Here is an 18243-nt window from a genome sequence, read left to right as displayed (position 1 = left end):
CCAGAAACGGTGGCTGGGGGAGACTTGGTAAAGACTTCTGGCATCAACGCTGGAGGTGGGGTGGTGCTTTCTTGGGTCTCTGATTTTTCTCTTTCGTATTTTCCTACTCTACAAAAGCTCTTGGAAAGTGGAGAGGCAGTTAGCTGAACTCCATTTCCTATCAGGAACTAAAAGCAAATACTAGACGTCCACGAGAGGCCTCATTCTGCCAGCAGAGGCCCAGCAGATGAGCCACACGGACATACATGACTGCCTGGCAGGCCTTGGGAGCCCTCCCATCACACAGCTTTACTCTGAGGATCCGTCCCTGCCACCACTGGCTGTTAAAAGAACCAGGTGGCTGTCTGAGTGACCCAGTGGCTGAACCGCACTCACAGCCTCTTCTGTCCCTTCCCTGAAGCTGGTTCTTTATGTCACTTCCAAGTGCCCACACAGTAGGCACTGAATGAGGACACTTGCTTCCACCAACAAATTAATCAACCAGTTGTCTGAAATGAATGTCCCCGTTGGTGAAAGCCTTGAAGGAAAACACCCAAACCATGGCTTCTCCAACTTTTCAGCTAAAACTGCTCAGTGACAGAGGAGGATGAACGTGGGCATATAAAGGAATCAGCTGTCCTCCACAAGAGAGAGTGGGGGTTTTTTGTTTGTTTTGGAAGCCTCCTATTTGGCTTTAAAGCTGATGTGAATTTTGCACTTCATACACCTGGGTGTGTGCTGATATAACAATTATATAACATCATTTTTCTTTCCCAAAATATTCAAGCAAAATTGATATTCTGTAAAGATGGCTATGAAGTGGTATGGCCTCATGAACCCCAGGGACCAGCACTGGCCTAAGTTATTATATAGGAAACATTTCAGGCCCATGGTTTCCTCTTCCAGGCTCCTTTTCCCTCTCCTTTACAAGCGTGGTTCCTAACACTGTGGGGAACAGGGAGTTCTCTGAGAGTTTGAGCTATGGCTTCTCTCCCCAGAAAACACAAAGAAGCATGGGAACTCCACATTTTGCACTTATTTACAAGGAATACATAACAAAAACTATCTAACATCCACTTTAAAAACCCTGCCTCAGTCTATCACCCTTGGGTCCCATGCCCCCCAACACCCCTGTGATACAGAGAAACTGTTACCCAAGAGGCTGGAATTGTTCCTCATGGAGAAGCAAAGGAGAGGGTTGGCGACACAGCCATCAGGAGGGGACAGGGTGAGGGCAGCTGAGGCTCATCTACATCCGTGAAGATTCTGAGCCAATGTGAAAGCCCACTAATGGGTCAGGAGGTTTAGACCCAGATGCTCACAACCCCACCTCCCTGGGAGTCTTCAAATTAAGATCATTTGCCCAGAATGGCTAAACCAGAGGGGCCCACCACCCAGTGGCCAGGGTCTACCCTGCTCTCCACCCTTCTCACCATGAACATCTCTCCCTTTCCTTTCTTCCCTTTGTTTGTTACCACCTTCTTCCTCTCCCCTTTCCTGACAGTCCTCTCCACTTTCTCTTTTCTGCTCTCCTCTGGCTCTGCCTCGCTCTAGCAAATGGCATTACCAGATTCCACATAGGGACATGGGGTGCTTCTCAACCCTTGAGTTAGAGGCTGTGAACCTGAAGGCAGCAAGATGGATGAGGTGACCTCAGAAGGTGCTCTCCAAGAATCTAGCTCGCAAACCCCAGAAACCCGAGAACTCGTGGGACATCTATCACATTTTGGAGGATGGTCTGAGGAGCCACTGAGCCCCGGTGTTGCTCGATATCGCTGATTCCATGAAGTGTGGTGAGGTGCCTGGGCCCAGCACCTCCTCCGACGGGACTTTCTCCTTACCTTGTAGGATGGGGTCTCCGTGCCCAGGTTCTCAGCCTGCACGACAATGTAGGCATGTAAGAAGTTGGAGGCAATCATATCTGGGACAAACGGTGTGTTTTCTTCTTGGAAGATGATGGCCACAATGTCATTCCCAATGTGTCTCTTTCTCTGGAGCTAATCAAAAAGTGTTCCATTGTTATAAGCCAGTTAGGAACATCCTGAAAACAGAATAGGTCTATATAGGAAATTCCTCATTATTCTATCATTATGCATAAACCCCGGAACGCTGAGACCTCTCTCTCCAAGGAGCTTTTTCTTTCAATCTCTAGAAGCCACTAAAAAGGAAAAAAATGAGGAAAATGCCTACGTTGTCAGGAAGAGGCTGGCAAGCTTCTTACTGAGCTCTACAGCACATAGACGTAGCCCTGACTCAGGACTCGCGGAGACTAGTTAAAAAGTGAGGCCGGGTTTTGCCCTGGGAGAGCTTGTAATTGATCTGGGAGAGACACAAACACAGGTGGAGCCACCTGAGAACACTAACAAAGCCACCAGCCAGCAAATGCTAAATCAGCCGCTACCCACAAAGTGCCTGACACTATGGGGGCAGAGAAGAGGGCAAAATCAGAGGCCTGGTAGCAATCTGAGAGGGCTTTCTGGAAGAGGAGATTGGGAGAGAAGGGAGCTCTTGATGGAAATGTGGATGAGCAGGAAGGAGGGGGCAGATCATCCTACACCAGAAGGGAGAAGAACCATGCTCAGAGAAATAGGGGCAACCTGGCTTGGTGGAGGTCATGGGAGAGAGAGAAATACAACCCTGATTCAGCATCCCAAGCTCTGCCAGGTGCTGTCACAGGTGATCTCAATCCCCAAGCACCTACTGTGTGCCAGGAACCATACTGGGCTGTTGCCACGCAAGATTTCAAATGTTAAGGCCCTCTTGTATACCAAATCCAGGCTAGGTGCTTACCTACACTTTGTTCCTTTATTAAACACCTACTGCACGCAAGCTCTGTTTCCCACTGAGTTTCTCACTTACTGAGCACCTGCTGTATACTAAGCCCCGTGCTGGGCACTTTTACAAATTGTCTCACTTAGGGCACACACATCATCCCATTTCTTAGGAAGAGAAATTAACATGTACTCAGTCCTTGCTGAGAGCCAAGCTCTGTGCACATCCCACTTAACAGGTGACACTGAGAACAAGCCAGGCAGAGAACAGCCCTCAGTCTTAGGCTGGGGCAGTGGGTGAGGGAGGCTGTGAGGGAACAGAGCTGAAGGTAAAACACTGAGAGAAAACCTACTTTGGGTACAAAAGGAATCCTGCTCCTATTTGTTTCTGGAACATTCAGTAGTTATTTTAGAGCCAAACTGAAGTCTCCTTTGCCAATTTCCTTTTTTCCTAAGAAGACAGGCACTATGTTTACAATATTACATCTGTGCTCCCTCCTGGGTTCCCTGCTCAGAAACAAATGGGTCCGAGTTTGGTGAAAGGCCTAGCTTCCTTCCTTATCTTCCTGGAGACTGAAATGGTACAAAGAGTGGGACGGGGCAAATGGGACCACAGCCAGGGACCAGTTGCTGGTTTCAGGGCTCAATGAGAAAAAAAAGCCAGGTCCTCCCCGGGGACATGCAGCTGTCAGAAGCAGCAAATGAGAGGGAAAGGAGGAATACACTGGAAGCAGAGGTCTCATCCAGGGTTCTCCAGTCAAGGAAAAGGCTGGATTCCTGCCCACAGCAGGTGTCCTAAGAGGTAAGGCTATATGACTAGACAAGCTGGAGAGGGGTGCGGGGGTGTCACATGCAATAACCGGCTTGACGTCTCTGGGCCAGGAAGAGTGGCCTGGACAGAACAGTCATGAGGTAGGAAGCCTGCCACAAGCCAGGCATCGTACTGAGCCCCACAGTCAGAACCTTCCGTGATCCCCACCACAGCCCTCTAATGTACGTGGTGTTATCCCCATTTTACAGATGAGGCAAATGAGGACACAAGATTACCAGCTTGCCCAGAGTCTCATACCCCTCAGTGGCAGAGCTGGCTTCAAGCCGCCACCTGCAGACCCCGTCATGTACTCTTTATCACCAGCCTACACGATCAGGGCACCTTGGCTCTGCTCACAGCTCTGCCCCTGATCACCTGGGAAACAGTCTTTTAACCACTGTTACCCCATCAGTCACAGTGGGATAACCAGGAGCCCTGTCCCGCCTCCCCCACAGGCTGCTGACCTGCGGCCTTGGTGGAATAACACAGTAGTTCAGGTTTTGATAAGAGGAACAAAGTTGAACAGACGGGCTTCTTGATTATGAAAATGGGGAAGGCGGCCTCGGTTCTCCAGGGAGACCAGACCAGACGCAGGCTTTCACCTCACACGCCCCAGGCTCCCGAAGCCATCCTGAACCCGGTTACCTGCTGGGTGTCTCCCTCGGTAAACGGCAGCTTTGTGGAGACGTGAAACATGATCTCCCTGTCCCGGAATATCGTGTACACTGATTCCACCCCCGTCTGTCCATGGGTCACATCCAGGCCTCCTCGGAAACTGTCAGGGAAACGGGAAAGTGCCAGGGGAAGAGAGAGAAAGAGAGAGAAGGGAAGTGGGTAACTTGGTACAACCTTCCCTAAGGACATGGGGGCAGGAGAATGAGAGGATGTGGAAGAGTTGAGGGCAGAGAGACTGTGATGCTGGGAAAGCAGATAAGGCTCATCTTCTAAGCAGATGAGCCCTGGCTTCTAACCGTAAATTACCATTTAAAAGACAAAGGCAGAACCTCCATTCCAAGCCTTGGCTGTGTCCCCTCCACACCATGGGAAGAGAGGTCGTCCGTCCATCCACAACCCCAGACAAATGCCATCCCAGCTGCTAGTGCCCCCAAGGCTGGGCATAAGCCTTTGCTCTCTGCAAGGCTGTGTCCGGGTCCTCAGCCCAGAGCCAGGGCAGCCGTCCATCCTATTGGATGGTGGTGAGCCCCACAGGAGTATCCGGAGTCAGCGAGAAGAGGGGACAGATGCTTGACTTCTACCCAGCCAGCCCCAGATATGGAGACCCCACCACAGCAGCACCCAGCTGGGAGGTATCCAAGGAGGTCCCTTCTCTGGCTACCTCCTTGCAGGCAGGAAAAAAAAAATACTAAGGAACTGGGTGGGCTTCTCAGAGCTGCCCCTTCTTCCTTTATAGAAACATGGCTGCTAGCCGTGGCTCATCTTCTTCAGCAAGGAGAGTGGGATACATGTTCCTTTAAGAAAATGAAGTAAAACAGATCCTGAACATCAGGTCCCCCCAACCCCAAGGACTGTAATACTAAGCCAGAAATGTGCTCAGCCCCACATGGCGGAAAACACATGTGGCCAGGAGTTAGGTGCATTCAGGTTCTAGACCAGCTTCTGCCACTAAGTCAGCACATGACCTTGGGCATATTACTTAATCTCTCCAGGCCTCAGTTTCCTTTCTCTTGAAAATAAAGGGATAGGATTACATGACCTCTGGGGTCCTTCCTGGTTTTAATATACTTCATTTCATCAGTTGCAAGATGGAACATTTTTTCCCATTTTAACCTCTCTGAAATCAGGATATATCTTATAAGGATGGCATCTCAGAGCCAGTGGAAGGTGGTATAATAAGAACAATAACAATGACGACCAGTGCTTACTCTGCGTGGCACTGGCCTAAGTGCTCCACGTGCATTATCTATCTCATTTCTCCAGCAAGCTTGTGGGGTCAGTACTATCTTTATCTCCCTTTTTACAGACAAGGAAACTGAGGCTTGCAGAGGTTAAGTCACTTGTTCAAAGTCATAGAGCTAATTAGTGGCAGAGATGGGATTTTGACCCACGTGTGACTGGCTCCAGACAGCAGTGATGACCTTGAAGGGGGAGGAAGAGGAGAAAAGAAAAAGGAGAAGGAAGAGGAGGAGAGAAGGGAGCAGAGGAAATAAGTGATAATCAAGCACCTACCCCGTGCCAGACACAGAGCTAGTGCGTTCACACGTTAGGACATCCTGTTAATGCGGCTGCTGAGGTGGGAAATTCTGAGGGCTCAGCCGTGTGCCAGCCACAAAGCAGACAGAGAACAGGCTGGCCAGGTCCGAAGGCCTTCCCCAAGTGTTGCCTTTGTCAAGGAACATCAAAGGCCAGAGCTTTCCAAGAAATAGCCCCAATATTCTTTCTGTCCGCTTAGAGAACCATACACCGTTGCATAGATTCCTGCCAGAGGGATTACGGTATTTGCACCAACTCTTAATTAACCATTCTTTTTGTGTCTTATCTAAAATGGGTCATTTCCCCCAAAACTACACAGGGTCCTCTTTCCGGAATGCCTAGCAGGTGAGTGACCTGCTCACCTGGAAGGGAAGGTGGATTCATTTTACTCTCAGTCTGAGCCAACTGTAATTAGGAAGGCAAATCTCAGGTGGAACGATTTCATCATGCATCCTAAGGGCAAAAGTCAATGCCTTTCAGACCATCTGCCATTCAGGATTATCCCCTGTACCAGCGATTCCTTCGAGATGCAATCAATGAATGCTGATCATTTGCTGAAAAGTGATCCCATGTTCCTTGTGCATGTTGTTAACTCTCACATGCCAACCCCTGAAACTCTGCAGTCAGCCCTCACCCTTCCTCTAGGGCCTCATCAATAGGGGCAGAGCCATCACTTGGCTAAAACCCACCCTTTGAAGTCCTGCAGCGTGATGGTGTCTCCCAGCAGATCTAAGAACTCCTTGAAAGCTGGGCTCTCCTCACTGTTCCCAAACAGCTCTTCCTCCAGGGTCTGAAAGAGAAACAGGATCAGGGGCAGGAGTTCAGAAAAATAAGCCTTCTCATTGCCGCCAAGAGAAGGAATGTGATTGTCCAGATACCTGGTCCCTTTCTTCCTTTCCCCATCCCCCTCATTTGCCATCCAGTGGCTCTGTCATCCACGGGAGGAAGGACTAATAGAGGCTCACTCAGCAGAGCTGGATTTGGGGGGCTGGTTAAGGAGGACTTTCTATTTGAACAAAAGCTACTGCTCAGTTTAAAAAAAAAAAAAAAAAGGCAAAGCTGAAGCAAAGAATTCTTAGACTTGATACCGAAAACCGATCCAAAAATGAAAAATTAATAGTTGGACTTCTGACAAAGGACTAGTATCTAAAATACATAAAGAACTCTGAAAATGCAACAGTAATCAAAACCACAATGAGGGACTTCCCTGGCAGTCTAGTGGTTAGGACTCCACGCTTCCAATGCAGGGGGCACGGGTTTGATCCCTGGTTGGGGAACTAAGATACGGTTTGCCACAAGGTGCAGCCAAAAACAAACAAACAGACAAAAAAAAAACACACAATGAGATACCACTCACACCATAATCAAAAAGAAAGACAATAAGATGTGTCAGTGAGGATGTGGAAAAATCAAAACCCACGTACGTTGCTGGTGGGAATGTAAAATGGTGCCATCTCTTTGGAAAATAACCTGGCAGTTCCTCAAAAAACTAAGCATAGAGTTACCATATGATCCAGCAATTCTACTCCTAAGAATATACTCAAGAGAAATGAAAACAAAAGTCCATACAAAAAAACTTGTACACGAATATTAGTAATAGCATTATTCATAATAGCCCCAAAGTAGAAACAATCAAAATGTCCATTAACTAACAAATGGATAAACAAAATGTGATATATCCATACAATGGAATATAATTCATCCATAAAAAAGAATAAAGTTCTGATTCATTGCACAACATGAATGAACCTTGAAAACATTATGCTAAGTAAAAGAACTAGACATTGAAGGCCATATATTATGATTCCATTTATATGAAATGTCCAGAACAGGCAAATCCATAGAGACAGAAATAGATTTGTGGCTGACAGGAATTATAGAGTATGAGGATGATGGGAGTGACTGCTCATGGGAATGGAGTTTCTTTTAGGGGTGGTGAAAATTTTCTGAAGTTAGTGGTGATAGTTGCACAATTCTGTGAACATACTACAAACCACTAAATTGTACACTTTATTGAGATATAAATCACAGGCAATTGTGAATTGTATGGTAGGTCAGTTATACCTCAATAAAGCTGTTATTTAAAAATTTTAAATTCAACAGTAAAAAAAAATCCAATTAGAAAATGGTCAAAAGACATGAACAGTCATTTCACTCAAGAGGATATACAAATGGCAAATAGGATGTTCAATTAGAAAAGATGTTCAATGTCATTAGCTGTTAGAGAAATGCAAATTAAAACCATAATGAGATCTCATTACACATCTATCAGAATAGCTAAAATGAAAAATAGTAACCACATCAAATGGTGGCAAGGATGTAGAGAAAATGGATCACTCACACATTGCTGGTAGGAATGTAAAATGGAACAACCACGCTGGAAAACAGCTTGGCAGTTTCTTACAAAACTAAACATATAATCACCATACAACCAGGCAATGGTACTCCTAAATATTTATCCCAGAGAAATGAAAACTTCTGCTCACATAAAAAACCTGTATATAAATGTTCACAGTGGCTTTATTCATAACAGCCCCAAACTGGAGACAATCCAGATGTCTATCCCTCAATAGGTGAATGGTTACACAGACTGTGGTACATCTAGGTATACCATGGAACACTACTCAGCAATGAAAAGGAACGAACCATCGATACACTCAGAAACTTGGATGAATCTTGCTGAGTGGAGAAAAGCCAATCCCCAAAGGTTATATATTGTATGATTCCTTTTATACAACATTTTTGAAATGACAAAGTTCTAGAAATTGGAGAACAGATCAGCGGTTGCCAGGGGTTAGGGACTGGAGCCGGGGAAGGGAGCGTGGAGGCAGGAGGGAGGTTAGCATGGTTATAAAAGCATGAGCCACACCAGGATCCTAGTGTTGGTGGAGCTCTTCCGTATCTTGACTGTGGAACCTACATGTGTGATAAAATTATATACGATGACTAACAAATGGATAAACAAAATGTGATATATCCATACAATGGAATATAATTCACAGACACGCCACAAATGAGTATGTGTAAAATTGGGGAAATCTGAATAAGGTCTGTAGATTTTATCACCATCAGTATCCCAGCTGTGATACTGTGTTATCATTTTATAAGACATTACCTTTGGGGGAAACTGCATAAAGGGTACACAAGATCTCTCTGTATTATTTCTTATTAATACAACAGCATGTAAATTTACAAATATCAAAAAATTAAAAGTTTCACCATTTTTTTAAAAATAGAAAGCAAAGCTGAAAACAGTAGCAAGCTCTGCAATCGTGACAGGCTTAAAACACTGAGTGGCCCTGCCTGATCAAAAGGTTCTGCCCACAGTGGCAGGCCCTGCAAACAGCTGAAGGCTCTGCAAACACCCATAGATGGCAATGAATAGCTGAAGATGACACAAAGACACTCCAGTCTGTGCAATCCCTTTAAGAAGGAAGCCTCCAACAGGTGATTCTTTAACATCTCCTTAATGCCTGCTTTATAAGAAAAAAGAACCGACCTCAGGTTCTAAGCCTTCAATAAGAAACAGAATCTAGCTAGATTTCAATAACTTTATCTTGTTTTATTACAGTATTTCTTTTTAGAATTACCTTCATTTCATGCAAGTGATACTAATTTCCCAGTAAGAGTAGTGATATAAAATATCCTTTAAAAATTGAATTTAAGGTGAAAGAAAACTTTAAAGAAAAGTAAGTAGTTAGTGGTATAGGTGCAATAAAAAAATGTAAGGGTAGAATGACATGATCTTGGATGTGGTTTGTGAACGTCTAAAATTTGGAAAACACTGCTTTCTAGCAGGGGTCAGCAAACTATGGCCTGGGGGCCAAGTTGGGCCCACTGCTTATTTTTATAAATAAAGTTTTATTGGAACATGGCCAGGCCAATTCATTTAGTATTGTCTATGGCTGCTTTTGAACTTCAAAGGCAGGGTTGAATAGTTGCAACACAAACAGTATGGCCCGTGAGGTCTAAAATATTTACTATCTGGCCCTTTACAGAAAAGGTTTCCCGATGCCTGATCTGTCACATGCCATGAAGGCATCCCAACTCTAGTCCAGCATGCTGTATGCCCCAGGTCATGAAGCTAGGGTTTGGGAGAATAGTTGCTTCCAAGCAACACACATCTTCTCCTGAGAAAACAATCCAGCTTATGCTCTGGGGTGTGCACCTCTCTCTAGGATTTACACCCAGCCTGGTATTACTGTCTTTATTTTTATACTGGCCTTGAACTTGACCATGGACTCAGGAGAGATGTTCTTAGTCATTACTGTATCCTCCACAGGCTTAGCAAAGTCCCTGACAAACAGAGAGTTAGATGGGGCTTATTTATATCCTAAGACCAGCATAGGGCTTTCACACAACAAATGTTCATATTAATCCCCCCAATGTAGGTTTGCAAAACAACAATCCAAATATTTTAAGAAAAGACTTTTATCTGCCTGGGCGACCCCACCTTGCCTCAGCGGTGTCAGGTACATAAACAACATACAGACTCCTTCAGCCTCCTTCTCAGAGGTGGATGGTTAATGTTCAGTAATTATAACTCTGCTGGAATATTGGACTGTAATCACCTTATGAGATCTGCTTTGGTAAATTTCACAAGCAAAGAGCTTTAATTAGTGGGACTGTATTATCAGAGCTGTACAAAATAAAAATGCAGTATGTGAAAATAATTAGAGTGCCTACTTGAATAATTCCCTTAAATTATAAGATTTATCTGTGTTGGTCTTTCAGCTCCACAAGCCTTCATTAATTAGAGTGTTTTTAAGCCAACACATGCCTCTTGTGGTCTAATATCTTCAGACAAGGAAGTCAGCTATCATCCAGTTGAGAAAGACACTGTCACGCAAAAAAGATGACACAGATAATATTGAAAGATATTATCGACCTACCACTCACAGGGTCAAAACTTTTATTCATTCATTCATTCATTCACATAACAAAAAATTGAGTGTATTTATATAAACACCCCATGCTAGGCTCTTGGATGATACAAAGATGAAATAGGTGTGGAACCTTCTTCCATACAACCCAGATGAGGAAATACTGGTGTGTTCAGCAGACCACTTCTCAGGATGCTAATAAAAGTTCATGGTAGGAGGATAGGAAGTTTGTGGTCAAATACGTATGGGAAACACAGTTCAACAAAGGTATAAAGAGTTCTCTACTCTGGGGGTTCTTAGAACCTTTAAAGTTGTTCCCACACAACTGACCACACCCACCCCCCTGGAACTCAACTGTTCACAGAGTACCTCACTGGACTAGTGTCTCACGGAACGCACTTTGAGAAACACCATTCTGGTCAACTGACGCCAAAGCAGCACGTAAGCGCTACAAGAGATAGAGGAGGACAAGCGCTGTGTACCGGTAACATTTTTAACAACCTGCTCTCCAAAGACAAGAAACAGAAGCCCTGGTGTTTGCCCATTTCCATGGTGTGAATACTTCCATCGTGGCTGATTTCAAGCTACCAGCGTGACATCAGTGAACACAGAGCTGGGCAGAGAGCATACAGCTGATGCCAGGACACTACTCAAGTCTGGGGAGCAAAAGCTAATTCCCAGCCAGGAGAGTGGTGGGCAAGGAGAAAGCAGCCTGTGCTCATCCATTCCCTCCACCCAATCTGACTTTTCTTGTGACAAACAGCTCATTGTTAAATATAAGCGGAGGGAGCCAGGAAGGATTAGAATTCACTGCGTGAAAAGCTACATTACCATTTAAGGGATCTGTAGGCCTTTTTGAGAGCAGCAGCCCACCTTGAAGATTCTACCACCTGCAGTCTAATTCATATATGAAATGTGGTCACTGTGTTCAGAGTATTTAAGAACCTAATGCAGGGCTCCTGTGCTTGGGGGATGGGAAAACAAAAGTCCCCAGGGAGAACCCACAGGATCTAGTGACCAGTATGGATTCGTGATGCTTACCTGCCTGGCTTTTTGATAAATGACCCCAAATTTGAATGTGTTGTTGACGTCATGCTCATCGTAGGACACGATCATTTGGGAGGCCTGGAAAATGTGGGAAGAAGAAATCAGATTATTACCTTGGAGGCAAAATGAGGAGGCAAGCGGAAGGGGAAGCACCCATTTTGGTGGCGAACATGCCCCCCTGATGTGAAACATCCACACATGGAGGAGGAGAAAGGGTGAAGTCCAAAGTACACGGTCAAGATGCAACTCCAAAGGTCTCAGCTGTTCCCAGCCCCTGGACTTCCCCCAGTGGTGACCAAACCTCTGGATCACCCTTTCCATTTCCCTCCAGATATGCCAGTCAAGGCCTGGACACACAGGCAGTCCAGCAGGACACGGGCAACTGACTTTACCCCAGTGTTTTATCTGGGGAGTAAAAAGTGCAGCCGGGACCCCAAAACCAGTCAGCGAGGATGATACTAGCTCCAATTCCACCTCTAAGCAGCAGTGTGATTCTGAGTAAGGCACGGCTCCTGCCCAGACTTCAGTCCCCTTTATCCATAAAATAAGAGGTCTCTAAGGAGGAACATACGCTAATTCAATAAGCAAAGAAAAAACAAACAAAAAAACCCTGACCACTGGTTCCATCTAATTTTCTATTTTGCTTCAAAGAGTTGGTCAGAAACACTAAGCTCTCATTTTGAATCCACTGCTTTCACCTGTGCAGCTTTGAGTGAGCCACTTAACTTCCCGGGGCCTCAGTTTCCTCATCTGTTTCTTTATTTTTATTATTATTATTATTTTATTTTTTATTTTTTTTGCCATGCTGCGCAGCATGCGGGATCTTATTCCCCGACCAGGGATCGAACCTGTGCCCCCTGCATTGGAAGCACGGAGTCTTAACCACTGGACCACCAGGGAAGTCCCTTCTCACCTGTTCAATGGAGACGTGTGGCTGTGGAGATTCAGGGAGATCAAGCACATGAAGTGCTGAGCACACAGCAGCTATTATCACCATCATCTATGTAAACCCTCCAGAAAGATCAGAGTTGGACCAGCTTGTTAGGAAAGACAAGACTTGGGGACTATTGGGATGGTCTCTGCAATAAAAAGGAGGGATTCGACCACACGTTTTGCTACAGGAAGAACAAACCAGGCATGACTTGTTGGCCAGAGTATGTGGCCCATGTCAGGTTGTCACCCCCAACATATCTCTGTGTGGCTCTCAGCTGCCTAAGGAAATGGACACTTCTCAGCTCCCCCTGGAAGAACAGTGCTGCCCGACCCCAAAGGGCGCCCCCCACTCCCGCCTGGGATGAGTCAAAGGCTTGGAGCAGTTGCCCTGCCCGGGAAGAGGCATCCGGTCATGGACACCTTCCAAGGAACATTCTAAACTCTGTGAATTGTAAAAACACACACACATCTCAGCCAGATTAACATCCCAGCCGGACGAAGCAGTCCTTCCAATCTAGAAAACATGAAAATACAGCTGCTCTCCCATTATTACCAGAGCCGGAGGCTTTCCAAGCTATAGAGAAAACTATGCAAAAATGAGAGTCATCGGGTTCTCTCAGTGGCTGTGATTTGACAACAAAAATTGCCAAACTTGTAGTTAAGTTAGGGCTTTATGATGGGGTTCTGATGTTGGGTTAAACCTCACTAATTCAGCTGTAATTATAAAGGGGAGGGCAGTCTGAATGATAGAAAATATTCCACGGAGCACAGCATCTTACTGGGAAGCGCCTACAGATGCTCGGGGGGTAAAAGAGGTGTCTGAGAGAAGGGCTCTGGAACATTCTCTGTGCAGGAGAGGACCCTGCCATTAGCTCAGCCCCCGCATGGGGACGAATAGTGTGTCAAGCCCAATTGTGAAGATATGAGGCTTCATTCCAGGGGGTTCTGGGTATCCCAGCCGGGACAGGACCCCTCTTCCCTCATCAAACGTCTCACCTCCTGGTTCCTGGCTGTCAGAACTGGGACTCGGAATGGACTGAATCAGTGCCAGCCTGCCCCAGCGAGCCCCAGCCGGCCCACGGTGGATGTCCGGAAGCACTGCCCTGCTTCCACGGCCTCTCCCCAGGCCCTGCGGGCTCGCAAAGCAGCAGCCAGTGCCCTGGGTCTCTTCCTATGGCCTATTTAAAGCAATTCACTGTCCGTGGGTGATTAAGTCCTCTCACAGCATAATTGCTCTTGAGCGGGCTTGGGAGTTTGTTTCGTTATTATCGCTCCTCTCCCCACCCACACCCCGACATTAGAACTGGGGTCAAGATCAGGCCAAGCCTAAGGAAACTGTTAACAGAGAACCAGCCAAGTTTATTAACTAGGGGCCGGCCGAGGCTTGTAAGGCCTCAGACCTGTAGTAACGTTGGCAACAGGGAGCCGAGGTCTGGCCTTTTATTTCTTAGTGGGGTTCTGCCTTCTGCCCCCCTCGCCCCCTTCCTGATGGCTGACCAGGTCTGCAGCAGCCCCCCAGCTAGAGGTAGAATCCCCAGCTCAGCACTGGCCTCAGGCAGGTACGACCAGACTAAGAAGCTGCAACATTGCTACCTGTCTGCCACCTCCACACAGCTGGGGACCAACTCTAGCGGGCTGGGGACCCAGGCATGGCTGAGGACGGGTTTCCAGCAGATCAGTTTGTGAAGGGGTGGGCAGGGAGAGGGGGGGACGTGGAGGTTTATCATGGAGACCCCGCGAAACCCCCCAAGATGCAGATAACTTCCCACAGAGCCACAGGCGTGCAAATCCGTGCCAAATGGCAGAGCCCTGAGCAAGGGGAGGGGGGGAAGGTCCTCACCTTGGGGTACAGGACAGGGTTGAATTTCAGCCCCACTGCGTCGTCACAGAAAGCCTAAGCAGGGAGAGAGAAACACACAGCTCAGGGGCCACGTCCATGGAGGGCACCTGCGCTCCTCTGCCCACAAAGAAAAAGAGCATGAGGCCAAGACCTGCGGGGGTCAGGGGGCCTGGGGTCAGATCAATAGCCCGGTCATCCCTCAACCCAACTGTCCTCTGCTGTGAAGTCTCCCCAGCTGCCCCCTCCCCTCCCTCCTCCTCTATTCTCCAGCCCTGTCTCTCCATTTCTCTTGTCTCCTGAACTAGCTGTGAACTTGGGGGCAGAGACCACGGATTATCCTGTTCCCTGATCAGCCTCAGCAGCGAGGATGAGATGGGCAAGGTGTAGAGGAAAGGGGGGCATCCGCCAACCGCTCCCCCCGACTGCATCCATGCAGTCAAGGGCCCAAGAGGACAATGGCCTTCCCCTCCCCAAGGGCAGAGCCCACCCAGGAAGAGCCTCCGCCCCCACCCCAGAGGCCAGACCTGGCCTAAAAGAGGAAGCCACCTCCTCTCAGTGTCAGCTTTTACCTTTGCAATCTGAGGGACGCTGGGCAACTTGCTCAGTCCGGCCAAGGGGATCCGCTCATGTACTGTCTTCACTTTGGACCTGCACACGTGGATGAGGATGAGAAAGGGGTGTCCACAGAAATGGAGTCAATGAGGAAGGTGGCTGAGGTCACGCCAGGCCACAAGGCAGGTACCTGCTTCATGTCACCCTGGGTCAGACCTGCCTCATTCCGCCCAACCCTGGCATTGGATACTGCACTCAAATTGGAAAATGGAATCCTACTTAGGGACCCCATGGGAAATGGATACTCAAAGAACCTGCCTGGTACAGCTGACTGCAACTGAAATACGGGAAATGTAAATAGCTACCTTCAAGTTCGACATTACTTTTTTGTTTCTTTGTGGGTTTTTTGTGTTCTCCAGAAGAACTGGGCAGAGCTTCTGGACATATTTGGGTCTGACATGCAATTAAACCTTTATGAAAAGGAAAACTAATATTTGAAAATCTGGATTTACGTAAAATATAAATGGGATGAAAGTTGCTTTATAAAGGGATTCACCATAAGGCTAAATTTAGCCTGTTCCCCTGATCCATTCAGCACATTTTGAAAGTGTTGAATTCTACCGAATGCTTTTCTGCATCTGCTGAGATAATCATATGGTTTTTAATCTGTTAACCTGGTGGATTACATTTCTGTTGAGCTATATTTTCAATCCACGGGTAAAACTCCTCTTGCTTATGATGTATTATTTTTTTCATATCCTGCTGAATTTATTGATATTTTATTTAGAGTTTCATATCTATGTTCAATAGCAACACTGGCCTATTTTATTTTCTTGTACTTCCCTTGTCAGGTTTTGATATCAAGGTGTTACTCCAGCCTTGTAAAATGGCTGGTGAGCATCTCATCCTTTGAAATAGTTTGCATACCATAGGAATTTTCTGTCCCTTAAAGGTTTCCTAAAATTTGTGTGAGATTTCACAGACAAATCTCTGGGCCTGCTGTTCTTCTTTGGGAGGATACCTGTGGCTATCAATTCAGTTCTTTTTGTTTTTTTTTTGGCTGCTTTGGGTCTTCATTGCTGCGCAGTCTTTCTCTAGCTGTGGCGAGCAGGGGGCGGGGGGGCACCCTTTGTTGCAGTGCGCGGGCTTCTCATTGCGGTGGCTTCACTTGTTGCAGAGCACAGGCTCTAGGTGCGTGGGCTCAGTAGTTGTGGCGCACGGGCTTAGTTGCTCCGCGGCATGTGAGATCTTCCTGGACCAGGGCTCGAACCCGTGTGCCCTGCATTGGCAGGTGGATTCTTAACCATTGCACCACCAGGGAAGTGCCCCAATTCAGTTCTTTAATGGTGAATGTTTAGGTTTTCTACTCCTTATTGAGTCACTTCTGGTAATTTGTTTTTTTTCTATAAAATTATCCATCAAATGCATTGATATAAAATTGTTTTTGGTTTTCTCTTAAGACTTCATTTCTATTTGTAGTCCTGTCCCTTCCTTCATTGTGGAAATAGTATCTGTTTCTATCTTTTCTCTGTTTTCCTTAGTCAGCCCTTGCTGGGGGTTTAGTTTATTAATCTTTTCAAAGAGATAGCTTTTGGTTTTGTCTATTATCTCTATTCTTTTTTTATTTTTGCTTTCTACTTCACTAGCTTATTCTTTTTTTTTTTTTTTTCACTAGCTTATTCTTGCCTTTTTTATTTCTTTCCTTCTATTTTCTTTGGGTTTTGTTTTTCTACTATTCTTTTTCTAACATCCTGACCTGCATGCTTACACATTGAATCTTTCTTCTTTTTTACAAATGCATTTAAAACTATACATCTCTCCCTAAGTACCACTTTAACTGCATCCCACACATTGGTAGGTAGTATTTTCATTGTCACTTAGTTCTAAATATTTTGTCAGTTTTTTGCGATTTCCCCTTCAGCACCTGAGTTATTTAAAAGGGTTTTCTTTATTTTTTTAACTTTCCAAATATATGAGTTTTATCTTTCAGTATTTTCATTGTTGATTTCTAGTTTAATTTTTGCATATTCAGGAAACATACCCTACATGATATTAATTATTTGAAATTTGCTGACTTGATACATGGACTTTTTTTTTCATGTTCCATCTGAGCTTGAAAAAGAATGTATTTTTTTCTCTTTTGTTGAGTTCAAGAATGTATGTTACAAGATCAAATTTGTTAACTGTGTTGTTCAAATCTTCTATAGCCTCACAATTTTTTGTCTACTTGGTGCATTGGCATCTGAGAGATGTTACTGAAATCTCCCACTATGAGGATTTGTCTGCTTCTTATATTCCTACCAGTTTTTGCCTTTTTAAATTCAAGACTATGTTACTAAATACAAGTTCATGACTGTTAGATCTTCCAGGTGGACTGTTCTTTTGATCATCATGTAGGCTGAGGCCTCTGAGGGGTCCAGTAAAGGGCATCCTTCTCTGCCCAAGTTATGAACAAATACAGAAAAAAGAAATTAAAAGTAATTCGGGAATTAAAATAACTCCTTTGGCACTGATAAAGGTGAAGAGGAAGCACATGAGCTTACTGTGAAGGTGCAGTGGGTCTTCTGACTACACCCCAGAGTTACCCACACCCACAGGCAGTGCTGGGCAGGGGCAAGCCTCCTCTCATGGGGTCTGCTCAGGTGGGACTTACAGTACAGAGAGCAGGGGGAATGCCCTGAGGGCAGCCAGCTCCAAGAGGGAAAGGGAAAAGAACACAGCTATACACATCAAGTTCTTACTCCCAAATTTAGCCTTGTATCAAGAGGGTGAAGAGAGCCAGGGGTGCCACACAGAGCAAGAAAATCAGGAGTAGGGAAGGATTCCCAAGTTACAAAGGAGTGTTCCTTTTATCCCTACTAATACTTTTTCCCTAAAACTCTATTTTGTCTGATATTACTGTTGCTCACCGGCCTTCTTGGTTAGTATTTCTCCAGCATCTTTTTTTATTTCTTTATTTTAAATCTTTCCATGTCGTTTTTCTGTAGACATGTCTCTTATTAAGTAGAGTATAGCTGCATTTTTAGTCCAATCTGATAGCCTAATATTTTCATAGGCTCATTTATACTTGTGATTGCTAATGTATTTAGAATTATTTTTTATCATTTTGTGTTTTTAATAACCCTGTGTTTTCTTTCCTTTTTCTCCTTTCCTGACTTCAGCCTGATAAAGATTTTTTAATTCTCTTTATATCCCTCTGCTAGTTTAGAGCTATAT

At 45.6% G+C, this 18243-nt stretch overlaps 1 protein-coding gene across 13 annotated transcripts in view; it reads right to left on the bottom strand.

Moving 5' to 3' along the window:
• RAP1GAP2 (RAP1 GTPase activating protein 2) overlaps positions 1 to 18243 on the bottom strand; it is a 216363-nt gene that overhangs the window by 29281 nt on the left and 168839 nt on the right. For all 13 annotated transcript variants that reach the window (XM_082443470.1, XM_082443476.1, XM_082443475.1 and 10 more), the window contains 6 exons: positions 15045 to 15123; positions 14476 to 14529; positions 11697 to 11780; positions 6462 to 6562; positions 4207 to 4336; positions 1821 to 1976 (listed from right to left, as the gene is read on the bottom strand). In XM_082443470.1, the coding sequence (XP_082299596.1) occupies positions 1821 to 1976; positions 4207 to 4336; positions 6462 to 6562; positions 11697 to 11780; positions 14476 to 14529; positions 15045 to 15123 (604 nt within the window). The remainder of the gene's footprint in view (positions 1 to 1820; positions 1977 to 4206; positions 4337 to 6461; positions 6563 to 11696; positions 11781 to 14475; positions 14530 to 15044; positions 15124 to 18243) is intronic.

The sequence above is a fragment of the Balaenoptera physalus genome, assembly GCF_965194825.1.
Source record: "Balaenoptera physalus genome assembly, chromosome: 20".
In the NCBI taxonomy this organism is placed as follows: Eukaryota; Metazoa; Chordata; class Mammalia; order Artiodactyla; family Balaenopteridae; genus Balaenoptera; species Balaenoptera physalus.
The sequence above is the reverse complement of the archived record's forward strand: the minus strand, read 5'-3'. Positions and strand labels throughout refer to the sequence as shown.